This window comes from Pristiophorus japonicus, chromosome 9, assembly GCF_044704955.1.
Source record: "Pristiophorus japonicus isolate sPriJap1 chromosome 9, sPriJap1.hap1, whole genome shotgun sequence".
Lineage (NCBI taxonomy): Eukaryota > Metazoa > Chordata > Chondrichthyes > Pristiophoridae > Pristiophorus > Pristiophorus japonicus.
In genome coordinates this window covers 165,954,432-165,975,218 of record NC_091985.1, presented here as the reverse complement: position 1 = coordinate 165,975,218, position 20,787 = coordinate 165,954,432, and the positions used below count along the sequence as shown (strand labels likewise).

At 42.9% G+C, this 20,787-nt stretch overlaps 2 protein-coding genes across 2 annotated transcripts in view; both read right to left on the bottom strand.

Annotated features, from left to right (window-relative positions):
• Positions 1–1,255: 1,255 nt before the first annotated feature.
• Positions 1,256–20,787, bottom strand: part of eif4a3 (eukaryotic translation initiation factor 4A3) — a 28,023-nt gene continuing 8,491 nt past the window's right edge. The window contains exons 2-12 of the mRNA XM_070890061.1: positions 16,787–16,859; positions 16,633–16,699; positions 16,367–16,429; positions 14,753–14,885; positions 12,287–12,367; positions 11,446–11,587; positions 8,570–8,708; positions 6,764–6,879; positions 6,566–6,673; positions 3,102–3,229; positions 1,256–1,596 (exon numbers count right to left, since the gene is read on the bottom strand). Coding sequence (XP_070746162.1) covers positions 1,580–1,596; positions 3,102–3,229; positions 6,566–6,673; positions 6,764–6,879; positions 8,570–8,708; positions 11,446–11,587; positions 12,287–12,367; positions 14,753–14,885; positions 16,367–16,429; positions 16,633–16,699; positions 16,787–16,859 — 1,067 coding nt within the window. The 3' untranslated portion in view covers positions 1,256–1,579. The remainder of the gene's footprint in view (positions 1,597–3,101; positions 3,230–6,565; positions 6,674–6,763; positions 6,880–8,569; positions 8,709–11,445; positions 11,588–12,286; positions 12,368–14,752; positions 14,886–16,366; positions 16,430–16,632; positions 16,700–16,786; positions 16,860–20,787) is intronic.
• LOC139272746 (uncharacterized) lies at positions 18,596–20,572 on the bottom strand. Its single transcript, XM_070888852.1, has 3 exons — positions 20,009–20,572; positions 19,732–19,894; positions 18,596–19,597 (listed from the first exon to the last, which is right to left on the bottom strand). The coding sequence occupies exons 1-3, from the start codon at positions 20,117–20,119 to the stop codon at positions 18,987–18,989; spliced, it is 885 nt and encodes a 294-aa protein (XP_070744953.1). The 5' UTR covers positions 20,120–20,572; the 3' UTR covers positions 18,596–18,986.

Sequence of the window (20,787 nt, the reverse complement as noted above, 5' to 3'; positions counted from 1 at the left end):
AGTTCAGGCAATTAGGTGAATAAAGTATCCAGCTCAGAGATGCTCTCCACAATTGAGCAGCCTGTAAATGGACAACTGAAAAATAGCTACTTGATTGAAATACTGCCGCCCATGGAGTTTATCTTAAAAGTCCAATGATTGGCGGGACAAATACATGGTGCAAGTCTAAATCAGAGGAAAAGCACACCACCAAACATCCAGTGATCCCAGCATCTGCAGATGGAGGAAGGAACTCGAGGCAGAGCACATTTACAAGTCAGTCAGCACAGTGGGTAAATACTGTAGTGGTGTCAGCAATCCACAGGTTAATTACTAGACTGAACCATCTAGCATAGCTAGTACTGAAGCACGAATTGTAAGGTAAAGGAGGTAAAACTGGTTGAACCAGTGCAGTTGCGGCACTGCCTCCTCCCCACAGTACAAAACTCCAGGTTCATCAGTTACTTCTTGAACCAATGACTGGTGTCTAAAGCAGTGCTTAAAGACAAAGGTTTCAAATATCGAGATCAGATCATGTTAAGGACTAAATACATCCCATGGTTAGAGTTCTGCCAGAAATGGCTGATCATTATTTACCAAGATGCCGCGGGATATTCAAATGTCACTTTTATGTGCTGGGTCAGAGAAGCACTTTGTTGCTGAACACTCTGCTGGTGTATAAAAGTGACAGGGGCTTTGCTAAACCTCAGAGAAAGCACCTCAGGGGTTTTGAGATCAGCTAGTTAAATGATCTGGAATTCCATCAAATGAAATTACATAACTAGGGAGGGCAGGATGAAGATCTGAGTATTTATTGTCATCATGTGAACATAAAACCCCAACTGGTTCACTAATGTCCTTCAGGGAAACAATCCTGTCTGGGCCTGTGACTCCAGTCCCATACCAAGGTGGTCAACTCTTAATTGTTCCCTGAAGTGGCCTAGCAAACCACTCTGTTGTATCAAACAACCAGGATATTAGGGATGGGCAACATATGATGTTCTGGTCAGTGACACCCAATCCAAGAATGAGTAATTTTTTTGGCTTCAAAATTTCCTTCTCCAGGAGTTAAAACTCTCCATTACAGTCTCAAATGAAGACCATTGTACAAACTGCACTGCGAGATCATATAGAACAGGACCTCTCCTCGGGTGTCAGCACCTTTCCACTGACATGGCAGTAGCCAGTTATAGACCTTCCTAAATGGGAACGAGAACAACCAGTGAGGCAGACTTGGTGCCTTTATTTCTACAAACTTAAAAAGAGATTACAGACCAACATTAAAACCAAACTTTAATGAAGTTAAATGGTATCCCACAGTTAGCGTTACAAGTGCAGATTCTCGAGTTCAACATTAAAATTCAGTATTATTTATTTAATACTTGCAAAAAAAATAAAAATAAACCTAGAAATTCCTGGTGTACAAAAGAAAGCAACGCCACGAGTTTACAAATCCTTGGGGTACTGAGAAAAAGATCCGTATTCTAAAAACAGAAGACAGGAGATGCACAGAGTCCCTGTGCAACGCCAGGTATTTCCTGTCCAAAACGGAAGAAATGTAATCCATTGCCCATCGAGGTCCGCTCGTCTCTCATTTCCTTTAAATAAGGTCAGCAACTAGACAAAAAAATTGAGATCATTTTAATAGTTTGTGTTAAAAATTTGCACAATCTAAATTGTATGCACATCGTACAAGGCGACCTGCTGCACTTAGGAATTGTTGGAAGCATTTAACTATGAATAAAAATGAATGGAGGTAGGTGGCTTTTTATGGCCTTCACTAATTAACAGACGCCCCTTCCAAGTTTTGCGGGCTCACTGGGAGTGACAGCACCATAAGGCTGCCATTTTTGTCTGGGTGGTATACTTTTACAATTGCTGTGATTATCGTTCATCTTTACTATCAGTCTTGGGGTTGTATATTTACAAGTTAGCATCATTGGTTATATGGAGCAAATTGGGGGCGGGGAAAAAAAATAGTAGGGAAGTGGATGGGATCGATCACCCAGGGTTCCGTTCCCCATCACTATTCAGCAACATCTTCCAAAATGGAGCATAAACATTTGGCGGCGAAGGCCGAGCCACGGTGGACTGGCACTCGATGCCGAGTCCCCGTGGGTAATGGCCGTCGGCACCTAGCAACACAGCGCTGGTGTCATCTTTGGAACGGTGACCCAGTGCAATTCGCCGCCTTGGGGACAGGACAGGCAAGCGGACAATTCAAGGCCAGAACCGGATAGAATCCCAGCACACTGCATCATGCTCCTTGTAACACGGGAGGGAGGCTGGGAAAGAGGGGGCGGAGCATAAAAAAAGGCAGATTCTAGTCTACTGTACCAGTCTAAAAATTGTGTGGCTGTAAACTCTGAGTACTATAAGGACAGCCTTATTTGTCAAACATAACATATCTTCTATTGTAAGAGCAGATATCAGTATATCAACAGCAGCTGAATCTGTTTGGATACAATTACAGGTCCCACCGCTTAGTGGGCGTATTCGCACAAATGTGGTTTGCCGCTATACGGGATGGCCGTGATAACGGGGATGCGCTGTTAACATATTCTACTACAGAACAAGAATGTTTCCAGCTCCACTACGACCTGCAGCTTTATTTAAACTGCAGTCAGTGCTCAGTACAAACGGTAAGCCCACATAATGTAGAGGAGGTTAGAAGGCCTCGAGTACGCAAAAGGCAACTGAACATTAACCAGGAGTTATTAACTTATGCTTGTTCTTGCATTCCGTGCAGCTCAACGAAGTATGAACTAGTGAGCAAGCACAGCTGTTTCTGACCAAAATAAACGGAGCACGTAAGGCACAATAACTGGCAACTTTACTGACGTTAATGCAAATGGCCAATGGTTAGTGCCTTTTGGCTGATATAAACGTGGACATTTTAAGTGGAAGGGACTTTAGTTCAAGCTACTAATCCAAGTTTATTATTGGCATCAGTTACACTCCAGGACAACAACTCCAAATGTCAAGGAACTATGTTCATAAATTGCTAAAGCATATAATCTGGACCTTTTGTTGGTTAAATTGATCAATAATGATGACACTAGGTTGCCCCAACTGCTTAAGAACACCCAGTCAGGTCAGAAGATGTTGTAATTAGAGCTCACCGTTCATAGGCATTTCATCAATCTGCGTAGAGTAGTACTGTTCAATGTCTCGCAGTATACGAATGTCATCATTCTTAACAAAGTTGATGGCCACACCTTTGCGGCCATATCGGCCTGATCGACCAATCCTGCCAACAAATACGAAGGTACATCAACATCCAATACTGCAGCAGGATTTACTAGGGGGAGGGGTGGGGGGTGGAAAGAGAGCTAGCAGCTTCAACAGACATCAGCTCCGAGAGTATTAACCCAGCAACTGATGGTCAGCACTCAAAATAAAAACTACCCTTCACCACATTACCTGCAACCAGTTACTGAAGGCACCAGCTCTTGGATCAGAATTTACTGCTCGATTGTTTTGATGTATCCAGAAACAACGTAACACGTTATAGTTAGGCCTCCGTTATATTCCCATTCCCTCATCACATTTGAGATTTGCACATTATATTTTCAAGCAGGTAGTCTGCCTTGCTCGCATTTTTACAGCACAATTCATTTTTTTCTCCCTTTTACAATAAATAGGATTCAATTCTCAGATGCTCCATACTACACAAGTGAACAGGGGAATGTCAAGTAGAAACATAGAAAATAGGTGCAGGAGTAGGCCATTCGGCCCTTCTAGCCTGCACCGCCAATCAATGAGTTCATGGCTGAACATGCAACTTCAGTACCCCATTCCTGCTTTTGTGCCATACCCCTTGATCCCCCTAGTAGTAAGGACTTCATCTAACTCCTTTTTGAATATATTTAGTGAATTGGCCTCAACAACTTTCTGTGGTAGAGAATTCCACAGATTCACCACTCTCTGGGTGAAGAAGTTTCTCCTCATCTCGGTCCTAAATGACTTACCCCTTATCCTTAGACTGTGACCCCTGGTTCTGGACTTCCCCAACATTGGGAACATTCTTCCTGCATCTAACCTGTCTGAACCCATCAGAATTTTAAACGTTCCTATGAGATCCCCTCTCATTCTTCTGAACTCCAGTGAATACAAGCCCAGTTGATCCAGTCTTTCTTGATAGGTCAGTCCCGCCATCCCGGGAATCAGCCTGGTGAACCTTCGCTGCACTCCCTCAATAGCAAGAATGTCCTTCCTCAAGTTAGGAGACCAAAACTGTACACAATACTCCAGGTGTGGCCTCACCAAGGCCCTGTACAACTGTAGCAACACCTCCCTGCCCCTGTACTCAAATCCCCTCGCTATGAAGGCCAACATGCCATTTGCTTTCTTAACCGCCTGCTGTACCTGCATGCCAACCTTCAATGACTGATGTACCATGACACCCAGGTCTCGTTGCACCTCCCCTTTTCCTAATCTGTCACCATTCAGATAATAGTCTGTCTCTCTGTTTTTACCACCAAAGTGGATAACCTCACATTTATCCACATTATACTTCATCTGCCATGCATTTGCCCACTCACCTAACCTATCCAAGTCACTCTGCAGCCTCATAGCATCCTCCTCGCAGCTCACACTGCCACCTAACTTAGTGTCATCCGCAAATTTGGAGATACTACATTTAATCCCCTCGTCTAAATCATTAATGTACAATGTAAACAGCTGGGGCCCCAGCACAGAACCTTGCGGTACCCCACTAGTCACTGCCTGCCATTCTGAAAAGTACCCATTTACTCCTACTCTTTGCTTCCTGTCTGACAACCAGTTCTCAATCCATGTCAGCACACTACCCCCAATCCCATGTGCTTTAACTTTGCACATTAATCTCTTGATTGGGACCTTGTCGAAAGCCTTCTGAAAGTCTAAATATACCACATCAATTGGTTCTCCCTTGTCCACTCTACTGGAAACATCCTCAAAAATTCCAGAAGATTTGTCAAGCATGATTTCCCTTTCACAAATCCATGCTGACTTGGACCTATCATGTCACCTCTTTCCAAATGTGCTGCTATGACATCCTTAATAATTGATTCCATCATTTTACCCGCTACTGAGGTCAGGCTGACCGGTCTATAATTCCCTGTTTTCTCTCTCCCTCCTTTTTTTAAAAAGTGGGGTTACATTGGCTACCCTCCACTCGATAGGAACTGATCCAGAGTCAATGGAATGTTGGAAAATGACTGTCAATGCATCTGCTATTTGTCTTTACGTTTGTCTTTACCAACCTTGTTCTCTTTACATAGCTATAGAAACTTTTGCAATCCGTCTTAATGTTCCCTGCAAGCTTCTTCTCGTACTCCATTTTCCCTGCCCTAATCAAACCCTTTGTCCTCCTCTGCTGAGTTCTAAATTTCTCCCAGTCTCCGGGTTCACTGCTACTTCTGGCCAATTTGTATGCCACTTCCTTGGCTTTAATACTATCCCTGATTTCCCTTGATAGCCACGGTTGAGCCACCTTCCCTTTTTTATTTTTACGCCAGACAGGAATGTACAATTGTTGTAGTTCATCCATGCGATCTCTAAATGTCTGCCATTGCCCATCCACTGTCAACCCCTTAAGTATCATTAGCCAATCTATCCTAGCCAATTCACGCCTCATACCTTCAAAGTTATCCTTCTTTAAGTTCTGGACCATGGTCTCTGAATTAACTGTTTCATTCTCCATCCTAATGCAGAATTCCACCATATTATGGTCACTCTACCCCAAGGGGCCTCGCACAACGAGATTGCTAATTAATCCTCTCTCATTACACAACACCCAGGTCCAAGATGGCCTCCCCCCCCTAGTTGGTTCCTCGACATATTGGTCTAGAAAACCATCCCTTATGCACTCCAAAAAATCCTCCTCCACCATATTGCTTCCAGTTTGGTTAGCCCAATCTATGTGCATATTAAAGTCACCCATTATAACCTTTATTGCATGCACCCCTAATTTCCTGTTTGATGCCCTCCCCAACATCACTACTACTGTTTGGAGGTCTGTACACAACTCCCACTAACGTTTTTTGTCCTTTGGTGTTCTGCAGCTCTACCCATATAGATTCCACATCATCCAAGCGAATGTCCTTCCTAACTATTGCATTAATCTCCTCTTTAACCAGCAATGCTACCCCACCTCCTTTTCCTTTTATTCTATCCTTCCTGAATGTTGAATACCCCTGGATGATGAGTTCCCAGCCCTGATCATCCTGGAGCCACGTCTCTCTAATCCCAATCACATCATATCTGTTAACATCTATTTGCACAGTTTGTTCATCCACCTTATAACGGATACTCCTTGCATTAAGACACAAAGCCTTTAGGCTTGTTTTTTTAACATGCTTTGTCCTTTTAGAATTTTGCTGTACAGTGGCCCTTTTAGTAGTGATTAAACATTTTGAATTTCACTATCAGCAATGTAGAGAGAGAGGGGAATAAAGTCCATGACTTCACTGACTAACCAGAATGAAACCAAGGCATAACAAGGGAGCATGGACCCAAGAATGTCACTGCTGACCAGTTCTGGAGGGTCAGAAGATGCATGCATGAAATGAAACCTGGTACAGGGAAAGCACGTGGAGATTACCTGTGGATGTACAACTCTCTGTTATTTGGCAAATCATAGTTTATGATCAGCGAGACCTGCGGGACATCCAATCCTCTCGCCCAAACGTCTGTAGAAATAAGCACTCGGCTGTGAAGCAAACACAGGAGGCAGTTATCTTTCAAGCGCTGCAGTCAGAAACAGTCAGCTGAACACACGCAGTTTTCAACCACCACCCACCTGGCACCAGAACGGAATTCCTTCATGATGGATTCCCTCTCCTTCTGCGGCATGTCACCATGCATTGATGACACTGTAAAGTTAGCCTCTCTCATTTTTTCAGTGAGCCAGTCCACCTGCAGTAAAGAAACACTAGTATTGGAAGCTACTTGCTGTTAATTTCCCCTTGGAGGACAGTAAAGATTTTGCACCACGATGGATTATTTTTAATTTTTTTTTAATTCTACTTTATTATCCAGCTTCTGAAATGTACAAAGTTATGGCAGAACAATACTGCAGCAGTAGTGACAAGCAATGCCTGCAGGAAATCCAGAACTTGAGTGAAACCCGCCGTTAATATTCAAAAGGAATCCACAATACAATTGAAGACAACTATGCTAGCTGTATTTTTTCTTCACTCCTTCATTCCCCAATGCATATTTTGTTTTTTTAATATATATTCTAGTGGTTAAGTAAATCCTTATCTTACCTATTCCTTTTATTTGATTGTGTTTGTTACGTATACATTCCTATAACCACACAAGTCGCAAGGAAACAAACAGACAAACACACACAGAAGCATTTCTTTTTCGAACGATGTGCAGTTTGAGAGATTTATGGTTTCACTTTTTTTTTTTTTAAAAAGTATAATGCGTTTTAAAAACATTCAGAATTAACTTATTTTTCCTCGGTCCTTTCTACATAGTTTTCATGCCCATTAATTTCAATTTCACATCTTAATTGTTTTGTGCATGCTCATTCCCGCCACTCTATTAAGAAGGGTATCCCCATGTACACTGCCAGCCTGGAGTAGGGAGCTCTCCCAGCTCACGGTCAATGCTGACCCGCAGAAATGCTGGAGCAATGTGGAAAACTCCATTAATATTCCTACCAAATCAGGCAAACTGTCTCCTTCCCCAAGAAAATCGCAAATACAACAGTCAGTCAAGTCTTACTCAGCGGTCTAGTACTGTAGAGCTGTTGGCATATGGAGCTCTGTTAATTCAGCTTCTGAAAAGGTGTTCATGTGATACAGGGAAAAACATGTGGCTGGTATCATTTGGGAGAGAACGAGCGAGAGAACGAGAGAGCGAGCGAGACATGGATTTCACTTAGCAACAACTGGTGTTTGCAACTAACTGGCCTTGGATATTGTTACCACAGCAAGGCCATGTTGTTTTTATGTGCTTCTAATGTTGATGGTGTATATTGAAGAAAATGCAGACTAGTGTCTCTGGACTATGCAGTAGCCAGAGACTACCCTATTAGGCAATGCCTGCTGCAGTTTGATAAGAAAACAGTGTAGAAATTAAGCTTTTTCCTTTGATCAAGCAGCACGGAAAGACCCATGCCCAGTTTGCGTGCTCTGTGACTATACTCCGCTTGTAAATTGCTTTTTATGCTGATGTTAAAGAATAAAATGATTATAACCTGCAGACTGAATTCATTACTACTCAAGTGAACAAACAGAACTCTGTTTTAAGACAACAAGAGCACACACTACTTTTATATTCCAACCATTCACTTATTGTCTCAATACTTCTGGGTTTTATTTTCCAGTGCTATCTCCCACTTATGTTGGCTGAAGGACATACTTTATATATAGAGTTTACAAAAGAATTACTAAACGCCACATAAATTAAGACGGGCTAATTGAGCCAGTAATGATATGCGTGTCAAAGCCAGTACATTCAGAATGCACTCTGAACTTTAGCTGGTTTTCATTATATGAGTAAAACTAATGGTCAGCTCTAGCAACAAACACTTTAATGTAAAACCAACCATGCAAATTTAGAAGACGGGTGGATAAGGAATGTTTTTTTGTACCTTCCGCTTAGTGTTGCAGAAAATAACAGCTTGCGTAATGGTTAGTGTGTCATACAGGTCACACAATGTGTCGAACTTCCACTCCTCCCTTTCAACTGCGACAAAGAACTGTTTGATTCCTTCCAAGGTCAACTCATCACTGTAAACACAAAACAATCACATATTAAAAACAATCAAGTAAAGAAGAAATCATTTTGCACATCAACCCGAAGCTGCAGAATTGCACTGTTTAAACCACCACTGGCATCAGTTCCAACTCTGATCCTCAGGCTGGTTTGCTCTTTCTGATCGCAATGGAAAACAGAGTGCCCATCAGGCCATTCATTCTTCTTCCACACCAGTTAATTTTATTCAAACATATAGACACATATTTTGATACCCACCTGTATGACTGCCAGTAGAACACCTGCATTAAGATAGCACATGGAGGGCAAAACAGGAAACAGATCTGTCAGAATTTAAACTGAGCCCCACAGTTCTATTGCTGATTGGTCCGGTGCTCACAGATTTCACCTAGGGCAGTGCCTGGACTGGTAAGTAGCCGAACTGTCTGTGGACTTTAGACCAGAGACAACACGACAGCCCTTGATTTTTAGCACTGATGTGATTTCTAAAATGTGATAAATGAATGTTGCAAGACTTATTATTCTGGAAAAGGCAGAAGTCACTGGAAGCAATGAAAGAAGCCAAAAGATAATGGGGCTGAGCAGGCTCGAGGGGCTAGATGGCCTACTCCTGTTCCTAATTCTTATGAAATTATGCTCCCCACAGGCACGTATGAAGTGCGCACGTGGGGTCCCCGCAAGTTCCGGATTTAGGCATGTGAAGTGCTTGCGATTTGCATCAGTAAAAAAGGAAAAGGGCATCCGCGGGCCATTTGCCCAACTCCTGGCCACCGAACATTCTTCAAATTCTCACGCTGGTAAAAGCAGGCTTACCACCTCAGTTTCCTCACGCAAGAGGTTTTAAAATAGAACAAAATGTTACCATTTATATATTAAAAACCCTGTCCATCAAGGCAAATTTATTTTTAGCCCTGTTAAAAAAATACTTGTATAAAATATTTAATTAAATTGCATTTTAATTAATTTTAAAAATGCAATGTGTTTTTTTAATTTATTTTCAGCCGTGTGTGTTTTGGGGGTATTCCCATTCATACTTACGGCAGCTCCGTACATACAGAATGACTAAGTATGAATGGGGATTCCCCCATCTCGGATAGGTTGGGTCGGCCCACGACCCCAGAGATCAGTAGGAAACCCGTACGATCCTGGGATACGATGGCCCCTAAGCTGGCCTTCGCGTAGAGCCCCAGGACCGCAAGTCGCCGAACCCCTGGGACCACCAGGCACTTCCGTAGAAATTATTGCGGTCGGAGGTACCCTCCCGCGGGAAGCCTCCAACCCATATTTCTGAGCCAATGTTGAATGCAAATAAAATCTGGTTGGAAGTTGAAGCTAAAAAGTACACGCAGTTTAAAACACAACATAACAATGCCTTCCCGAGGTGCCTAAAATAAAAATTTAACTACCAAAATAATCTACAAGGAATTACTCATTTGAATAACTAAAAGCAGTTAGCTGGGGGAGGGGTAAGAAACAGAAATTGCAATTATAAATGCCTCAGCAGTCATCATCATAGGCAGTCCCTCGAAGCGAGGATGACTTGCTTCCACGCTAAAAAGGAATGAGTTCACAGGTGTTTCAATGAAGGACCTAATATTCCAGATCCCGAACTGCATCTTGGAGGATGGAAGATGTCTGTGCTTCGATTTTTTTAACGTGGGGTGGCCGTTGCACACCAGCCACCACACAGGCTTGACAGAGCTATGTCTTGGTCCAGTGGCAAGGATTAACCAGGACGACTGGCGACCAGCTCTGCTGCACGGGCCTAGTGCAGCACACATATCACAGTGAGGACTGGCCCGTGCTGCCCCTGGACCCTCGCCTCTTCTGGGCCCTGGTCACTTCCTTCCACAAACTCTTGCCGCTCCTTCGCCCCTCCCGCTGTGCCTGCCCGCACTGCAATCAGCGACCTGACTTCGCAGCCATCGCCCTCTTTGCAATGGTATGCCGCCGCATGCTGCTCCCTCTGATGGCCCCAGTCCGTTGATGGTCTTGCAGGCCGGGATCATGCCGATTTCTGGGCCGGGCTGCCGATCGCTGCTCCCTCTAATGCACCCTATCACAGTAAGTCCTCTTCAATTACGAACGTGGCCAGCAGTAATGGGGCAGTGATACTCAAGCACACTGCAGTGCCACAACATGGTAAACTACAGATTCGTGCCCATGGATCCACGACTACCGAGGCCCAGATTGCAGCCATATCATCAGGCAAGGAGCCACGCAGGAGCAACATGGAAAGGAGAAGGGGGCAGTGCAGAAGGAGCGGGGGTAACGAATATGCAGGCTACCCTCTGGTCTTAAGTTGCACCAAAAGTGAATATGTAAGAGGTAGAATAATTTCCCCAAAATTTACAACTATTAAAATAAGCAGGGCAAAGGAAGAGAGTAATTTCTACGTAGACCCGATTTATTCGGCTCATTGTAAATTAGCACTTGGCAATATATGTTAATTCAATGGAGGAATAAGAAAGCCAAATCAAACTACATGATCATCTGGATCAAGTGCAAAGAGTTTTAGTAATTCCAGTAAATGAGAAACTTCATATTGCACTGACTTGTACTGAAATCACACAAAGATGCTGCTTAGCCCTGCATGCTTCCAAGGCAGCTTGAAATGCCGGTACAACAACAATTTTTATTTATATAGCACCTTTAACGTAGTAAAACATCCCAAGGCGCTTCACAGCAGTGTTACAAGACGACTCAAATTAATTTTAACACCGAAATACTACTAACACAGAAACAACTCACCGTTTGACCAGGATTCGGATTGGATCAGTCATGAACTTGTTGGTCATTTCCAGGATTTCATGAGGCAGTGTGGCACTGATCAGAATCACCTGCGTGGCTGGAGGTAAATATCTGTACACATCATAGATCTGCTCCTTAAAACCTGCGATCGGGAAACAAAGTTAAATGATGCTGCCAGTCACATGGAACAATCAATATTAAAACTATAAAAATAGGTTATTTATTTCACCAGCCTCTTGTAGAAACATTTCAAAGCGTTTATTTAAAACGAACACTTCTAGCATGTCTAAATAAAAGCCTTTGCACACAAAAGAAACAGAACCATTCAAAACCAATGGGATGGGGCAACCACACGAGTTATAATATCATTTCTCAGTAACTTTACACATGTTTAATACGGGGCTAAGTAGAATAACCGTCATATTTACTGCAATTCTTTGGGCGAAATATGTTGAGGAAGAGGATAACAAGTTATTGCAAGGGACAAGAACAGGAGTAGCCATTCAGTCCCTCGAGCCTGTTCAACTAGCTCACGGCTGATCTGTACCTCAATCCCATTTACCCGCCTTGGCTCCATATCTCTTGATACCCCAACCCAACAAAAATCAGTTGATCTCAGTCCTGAAATTTTCAATGAACCCCCAACCTCATTAACCTTTTGGGTGAAAACAGTTCCAGATTTCCACTAACCTTGATATGAAAAAGTGCTGCCTGATTTCGCTTCTGAATGGCCTCACTAATTTAAAAAAGTCATGCCCCCTTGTTCTAGACACCCCACCGAGGAAATAGTTTCACTTCATCCAATCTATTGAATCCCTTTAACATTTTAAACATCAGGTACCTTTGTTCAGCATTTCATCCGCTTCATCAAGAACCAACATTTTGATGGCACGTGTCCTCAAACTTCGTCTTCGGATCATATCTGTTAAAATAAAGCCTACACAGTCAGGGTCACCATCCAACTGCTCACTGGCCTCCCAACTTAAGGCTGGCAACACAACAATTAAAAGTTTTGAATAAGTGCTCTGACAAAACCATAAAAAATTAAATTACAGGCAACTCTCGATTATCCGGGTCCCTCGGGGATCGGGCTATTCCGGGTAAACGATTTTGACGCTAGGGCGAGTGCACGTCTCAGAGCTGAAATTTGACGGTGATAGAACCAACCACAAAGACATAGTTTGTGTAATCATAGGGTGAAGGTAATAAAATACATATCGTCTGTGTCAGTTATGTTTTATTTTTAAATGCCCCTGTAATTTGACTGTTCAGTACTTCGCGAAAATGTTTGGGTCCCAAATTTGATCCATTTCAGTGCAGCTGTACATGGGACACTATCATGTGCATTAGAACTTCATCTATCCCAAGGATCCCCCCCCCAATGATTTAAGCGCTGTTGCAGCGGGTTCTCCGTTGATTATCCGTACACGGATCGGAGAGTTGCCTGTACTAACAGGGCCTTACCCGTTCAATTTAGTTGATCCCACCACAAGCTACATTACAACACTCCACCTCGCCACACTCAGTTTGACAGATGTTTTCTACCTAAAAATATCGGGGCAGTTGATGCTATCTATTAGCCTACAATTATCAAAGCCAACTATTTGGTGAGGGTGTGAATAATGTCTTAACTTCCTTTTTCTGGAGAGGGGAGGAACAGGTGAGACAATAGGAAAATATAGGCTTCTTATTATGGCTGGGGCTTGTAGATACAAACTTTAAAACAGCCAAGTTCAAACTGACAACAGATTTGCATCTACTTACCATAACGATAGATTTAAACATGAATTCAGAATGGCTTACTCCAAGTTTCACTAAATTTGATAAATATATATAACCTCATTAAATTCTATGGCGTTAAATTCTTTACGTGAGCAATGTGTTACATTTGACTTTTGATGGTGTTAACCGTGGCTCAGTGGGGCAGAAGGTTGTGGGTTCAAGCCCCGCTCCAGAGTCTTGAGCACATAATCCAGGTTGACATTTCAGTGCAGTACTGAGATGCACTGTTGGAGGTGCTACCTTTCGAATGAGACTTTAAACCCCCTCAGGTGGACGTAAAAGATCCCATGGCACTATCTCGAAGAGGAGTTCTCCTGTTGTCCTGGTCAATATTTATCCCTCAACTAACATAACAAGAACAGATTATCTGGTCATTATCTCATTGCTGTTTATGGGAGCTTACTGTGTGAAAATTGGTTGTCACATTTCCTACATTATAACAGTGACTACACTTCAAAAACAGTACTTCAGTGGCTGGAAAGCACTTTGAGGCGTCCGGATGCCGTGAAAGGAGATAGAAAAATGAAAAAGGATAGAAATTCCCCAGCCTGATATTTGATAAACAACAAAATAGTGAATAAATAATAAAAAATGGCACCATTTTTAAGGGGGTAAATTTGGACACAAAATGCGCTTGTTCTTAAAAAAACGGCGTATTACGACGATTGGCATTAAAAACCGCGATGTCGCTAACTTTAGCACAGAGAGGGGAGAAAACACAAAACATTTACAAGAGCCATAACTAAATAACTGCTGCAAATTAATAAAAACTTTAACTTGCCTTTTTTGCAGGTCTTCCTACTTACCAATGTTTGAGGTTGCAACGCTTGCTTTTCTCGTGCATTCTTTTTTCTTCCCTCTTTCCAAAAACAGGTTCACCAAATGGCCAAACTTAGACGGTGCAGGTTTTTTTTCTGCGTTGCACCGGGGTGATCCGCTTTTTGCCGATATTTTCAAAATGCCATTCTTAAGGTTTGGGGAATTTTGTGCAATTCAGTTTAAGAACATAAAAAAACACTTTTAATGCTAATAAATCGCATTAAAATGTGCGTTAGGCTGGGGAAATTCTAGCCCAAAGTCTTTTTCCCCCCAACAGTACAACTCTGATGATCTGCGCGATCTCCAAGCTAGTGAGCTACACTCCCTCATGACATAGTCTGCAGGAACACAACAATTCACTCACAAATTTGATGGGCTGAATGGCCTGATTCTGTACTGTATCATTCTATGATTCTAACTGACATAGAATGAACAGAGGTGCCTAAATTAATGGGTCCCTTTACACTAAGTGCACTGTATGATTTATGAAGCTTTCCTAAAGCGTTATCCGTTTACAACAGTCTATTTTATTAGACCACCTTGATTAATAGCGAGTGGCAGAATTGCAATGGAGCACAGAATCTTTGAACCAACTGATAAGAGCGGAAAGGTAAGTACTGAAAATGCAGTTCGGTTAACTCATTCAAAAGGAATTGAGCATTTAATAATAATTTAAAAAAACATGAAGGCCAAACATGTTCCTTACCAAATACACGCCCTGGTGTACCAGCAACTACATGCTGTCCATAGTCCAACTTCCGAATGTCTTCTCCAACATTGGTCCCTCCAATACAAGCATGGCATTGTACGTTCATATAGTCACCGAGAGCAAGGAGAACCTGATCAATAGACACAAGACACTCAGACACTGCAAGATGGTACCAAATGGTGCACAGCAATCCTTGTTGCTCCTCGTGTTGGGCATGTGGAGATTCAGGAGAGACTGGCAGATCCTGCAGGTCATATTCTAGATCTACCAAGCATTTGCAGATTCCTCGTCAAAGCTTCCAATGGGTTTGGCAGTGATACAGTTTACAATATGATGGTTTAGAAGCAAGGGATCCTATGACTCTGTTCGAGAGAGGAACAAGGTAGCTTTCCCAGTGTCTTGGCCAACAATTCTCCTTCAAGCAACATCACTAAAAAATAAATTATCTGGTCTTTCATCTCCTTGCTGTACATGCGACCTTGCTGTTTACAGATTGGCTGACACACTTCCTTAAAACAGTGACTACACTTTAAAATAAAAAGTAATTATTTGGCTGTGGAGCACTTTGGGACATCCTGAGGTTGTGAAAGGCGCTATATAATTGCAAACTCTTGTTATATTTGAAGACACAATCAGAAGCTGATATTGTAGAACACATTGTTGCCAAAAGACTGGAAAAAATTGGATTGCTGCTAACGGTTTAGACAATATGTTAAAAAGACAAATCAATTCAGATCTATGCTCATAATTTGTATGATGTCCAGTTAAAAAGTTAACACCTGTCACAGATGCTGACCCAGATTAAGTTATGTATAAACAAATATCCTAGATTATCACTTGCATTTTACTGTTAAAGTCCTCCTCTCAACTCTACTGAAAGGTAGGGTGCAGTTCAACCATGCATGGCACCAGAGCAAAACGCAACATGTCCACATGTGAGCACTTTCCAGAAAGGATCACCGAATAGTAATTAAAAGCAGAACAGATTTAGTCCCCAATCACTAACCCAGGGACATAGACATCTATTGTAATATCCCATCTCTGCCCAGGCTGAGGTCAGCTAGTTCAGCATGACCGTGGATCTACCAAGTCACGCAATGTATTGTCAGTACGCCATTAGGGAAATTGTAATTTTGTGAAAAGATTAAATAGAAATCATACTAGTACAATTTGGAACGTACCCCTGAATCAGTATCGTGCAACAACTGAATGCAGTCTTGCTTTTATGTCGGGGAGAATGGTTCGCTGGTTTGAAAGCACATATGTTGTTATATCTCAGGGAAACTGACCAGAGCCACTGATTTACACTGAAGGAAGTTGTTATAATAAAAATGTAGTTTGTGCAATTCTGGGTTTTTAAACATTACGTTGGGAATCAAATCCTGCGATTCAACTTACAATTAGGGCCACTGGCCCATAGTAACTGAATAATTCAAACTGCACTTTTATTCAAGTGATTCCAGGATATTTACCAGTGTTTTGGGATCAAGGCCATTCTGTGAAAGCTGTAAACCGATAGCATTGAAAATGACCCTTCGGTGGAGTACAAAATGGCATCTTTCATTCAGTTTCAATGCTGGAAGACCAACTCTTAAAACGTATAATTCTTACCTTCTGTATTTGCCCTGCAAGCTCCCGAGTTGGTGCCAATATTAAAGCCTGGGTCTCGCGGACCTAAATGTAAAAAATGTATGAAACAAAGTGTACAGCATTCTATCGTGAATGGTCTTCTCATTAATCCAGAACTGCTGCTAAAACAAACTATCTAAAGTCACTTCAACACAAAACATTTCACTGCTTTATGTCTTCGCTTATACAGTCCTGAATATGATCAATTTACTCAGGCAAAGTTGTATGCATCGGCTGAGAAGTATTACCTGAATGTCTAGGCATTGTAATACTGACACACAGAACGTTGCTGTCTTCCCTGTACCAGACTGGGATCTAGAAAAAAAGATAATTAGTATTAAATAGCAACAGTTCAATATACAACAACTTGCAAGGTCAGAACTTCAAATAAGACATACTTACTGAGCAATGACGTCTCTCCCTTTGATTATTTGCTTGATGGCCCTTTGCTGAATGGCTGATGGTTTCTCAAAGCCTACAGAAAGTAAAAAAAACTTATTGGTTCCATGGTGCTCAACTCTCAACAATATATTTTGTATTAAGATAGAGCGAGGAAGTGCGCTGTGGAACAAGATAGAGTGAGAAGTGTCATATCTATAGCTGCTTACTTTGCACCCCCATTGCATACAGCACTATTAACAGTACACACCAGTGTAAACAAATATTTCATAATGACCATTATGGATTAGCAATCATTTATAGCTGCTTTACTCCCTTTCTCTTTTGAAAAAACACACAAGAATAAAGACGACGCCTGCAAACAGAGACCATTTGGATAAAAGCTAAAGTTCACCCCCTCCCCCCTCAAAAGTTGCTGTCTCTGCTGAAAACTGCTAGATTCTGGGCACCCCTAAATTTCAAATCCGATTAAATGGAGCATTAATGGTCAACAGTAGTACCGTAGGTTGTAACTAATGACAAGCAGCTTGAGGAATATTATTGTTATTCAATCACAACGCCAACACATTTATCTTTTGCGTGCGAGATCATTTTTCTTTAAGGCAATTTTCTTTTATCATTCTCCCTTTTTCTTGTCCCTCTTCATATATGGCAACATCTATCACACTGCTCATTGTAAACTGAACTAAATTTAATTTAATGATGCCAAGTAAATCAGGTTCAGATTCAACTGCAGCACAATTGCATATATTTCCCCACAATAATGATGGTAGCATCACTATAATATGGATTCTGCCGTGAACATGATCCACAGCTCTCTTTAAATAGGCAAACAAAGCTGCAGCAAACACTCACTTTCTAATCATTTTATTGGAAAATGGCTCATCATGAATGTCTCCAATGAGTAATACAATCACGCTCAAGAAGCTCAGCCAATAGGTTTTGGGTCCAGCAATTGCAAACAACAGGCTGCATGAATTATCCAGTTTTCCACACAATTCTTTATTGTAAAGACTTTATTAAAAGCCATTAAAATCCCTCCATTACCAGCGTACCGTGGCTGCACTGTGTATATCCACATGATAGTGGATTTCTTTAGCAGCCCCTCCCAAAGCCGTAACCTCCACCACCTAGAAGGACAAGGGAAGCAGGTGCACGAGAACATCACCTCCAAGTTCCCCTTCAAATTAACATACCATTGTGACTTGGTGCATATATCATTGTTCCTCCATTATCAGGGTCAAAATCCTGGAACTCCCTCTCGAACAGCACAATGGGCCCAAGTTTTTCCAGGAGTTGCTCCATTTTTTTTTCAGCAACTTAAAAATCGCAATTCTCCCCGTTTAATTTGCTCCAGGTGTAAGTGAGTTAGTTAGGTTTTTTTCCCCAAAAGGAGGCCTTGCCAGCCACTTATGCCTGTTTTGGCCGTTTAAACAAGTTTAGCCAGCTAAAAGTTATTTCAAACTAAGGCCAGCGTGTGCAGACATTTGTGTCCGCTCAGAAAAACCTTGCGGTGAATTAAGAAATCAGCGCAGGTAGCCAGAGATACCGGGGGGGGGGGGGGGGGGGGGGCAGGGGAGGAAAGAGAGGGGATTTTGCTAAGCACTAAACACCTTCACAACATTAAAGAAGCATAAAAACCATCAATAATAAATGAAAAATAATCAATTACTAAAAAATAAAAAATCCTACCTCGCCGACTGTACCACACAAGCCCTTTGGTCAGAGCTAGGGGCAGGAGGCTCACAACAAGCAGCAGGAACGCCCTTCGGGGCATGACACGCCGCACCGGCAAGCCCTTCGGTCAGGACTAGGGGCAGGAGGCAGGCATTACTGAAGGGGGGGGGGGGGGGGGGGAGGGATGTTTATTTTTTGCAGTTGTTCCTAAATGTTGTGTGGTGCTAATGGAACATGATTCAGTTTTAATGTAAAATATATTTTATTGAAAAGTTTACAATGTACTTCACTTTAGTGCAATAAAATAATTCTTGTATCAAACTTTACTTTAATATGACTCTTTAAGATCACTCAAAGTTGTAATGTTACAAAACTTACTAAACAATTTCAATTTGAAAACAGTTACAACAGTATCAACAACAACAGCAGCAGCAGCAAAGAAAGGCTGCACCCATCTCTCATCCACATCTTGGTGAATGTGCATTTCCTCATGGTGGTGGTTGGGGGGGCGGCCCGGCTTGGTTCTCTACAGAGGCTGGTGCGGGGATTGCAGTGGGAGTAGCATTTGATTGGCCAGGCTGTGAGCCCTTATTGCAGCAGCTACCTCACACATTCCCACCTTCAGTTCCCGTGTCATTACTGCTATTTCTCCCGACAGTCCCGTTACCTCATCACCCACCCTACTGTAGCCGTTCACGAGTGATCGGGTAAGGCCATTGGTCTCCACACCCAATGCCATAACCTCAAGCACATCTGCTGCACGCTGCATCTCAGGAGAGCCTGGTCGGATTCTCCTTCCTCTCGCCCCGAGGGGTGCTCCAATGCGAGGCGCAGGCTGGGACAGTGGGGCCCGGAGTCTTCCAAGCTGCGCCCCACCAGCACTGGGACCCGCAACTTCGGAATTTGTGAAACCATGGAATGTGGCACCAGAACTTAAAGCACTACGCAAGGATGGGGAGGGGATGAAACCATGGAATGTTGGATCAAAACTCATGGAAGTGTCTGGCAAAGTGAGGTCCTGTACTATGGACTGATCCACATTCTGCCCTGAACACACATCCATGAACCCCTCCTCCAACCCCCAGCCTTGGTCTGGATCATACGCATCTGAATCTTCTTCTGGATCGGCATCATGTTCTGCAAAATATAACAGAACAGTCAAATGGTTAGCAGCACAGGAGGGGGCAGGATGGGTGGCATAAGTAGTCTCACATGTAGCAGGCCAGGCAGCGGGTTGATTTGAAGGGCCACGATGCATTTTCAGTTCTTACCCTCTCCCTCGCGTGTGGGCCCAGCTTGTGCAGTGGTGGTTGCTTTTTTCCATGTCTGACACATCAAAGCAGCGGCCCTCTCTTCCAAGGGTGTCAGTTGGTGCAGATTTGGCAGGCCTCCTCCTGTTCGAGTTCTTTCCCTTTTGTTGTGGACCAATTTCGCCTGCAAAGATGAAAATATTACTTTTTAGAGAGGGTGTCTTTCTGCTGGGTGCGACATATACAGATGGTCACATTTACAATTGCAATTCCATTGAAAAATGAAAATATTACTTACACTAACTACTTGACCAAGGTCCTGCCATTTCTTTTTACACTGGCTTCCAGATCTCGTGGTATTCACCACTGCGAAGTAATCTTCTGCAACTAGGTTCCAGCGTTTCTTCATTTCTTTGGGTGGCACTTTTGTGCGACCTCTGTTGCTGGTATCCAGCTGCTGCCATCTGTTCTCAATGACTAACTAGTATCTCCACTTCTTCATGCAAGAAATTCTTCATTCTAGATGCTCGTTGTTGCATTGCTGTATTGATTGGACACTGTGTTTTGAAAAATCAGAGTCCTTACTTTGCATGCACCTATGCAGCACTCCTGCTGGAAGTTTAGCAGCAACAGAGCATTCACTGATTCCAACAGCTGATTTCTTCCACAGTACTGCTCACAGCACTCCTTCAGGCACCCAAAAATCACTCAGCAGGCTTTACCTTTAAAAAAAATGGCCAATTGCCAATGTTACTGACCCATTGTGCACGCGCGCACTCTCCAATGCGTATGCGCAATGCTGCCGGCACTCAAAAACCCTAGCCCTACCCCATCAGCTGTGTTGATCCAGCATGACCCTAGCTCCGCCCCCCCCCCCCTCCCCCAGCTTGTGCTGCACCATGCCAAGGGCCTGCAACGTTCCAGGAGCAGGGAGAATAACGAGGTACGTTTTCGACGTGGTTTTTATTCTACAAAGTTGTCGTACCTCATGGAGGTGCGCCGTTTTAAGCGGGGGGCGAGGGGAGAGAAAGAGAACGAACTTGGGCCCATGGGAGTGCAGTCACCACACGGACTGCA

Bases quoted from the DNA above. Each gene is read 5' to 3' on its own strand.
- LOC139272746 (XM_070888852.1), bottom strand. From the start codon at position 20,119: ATGAAGAAACGCTGGAACCTAGTTGCAGAAGATTACTTCGCAGTGGTG. The intron at 19,895-20,008 runs GTAAGTAATATT...TCATCTTTGCAG, and splicing joins ACCTTGGTCAAGTAGTTAGT to GCGAAATTGGTCCACAACAA. The intron at 19,598-19,731 runs GTAAGAACTGAA...TATATTTTGCAG, and splicing joins GCCCACACGCGAGGGAGAGG to AACATGATGCCGATCCAGAA.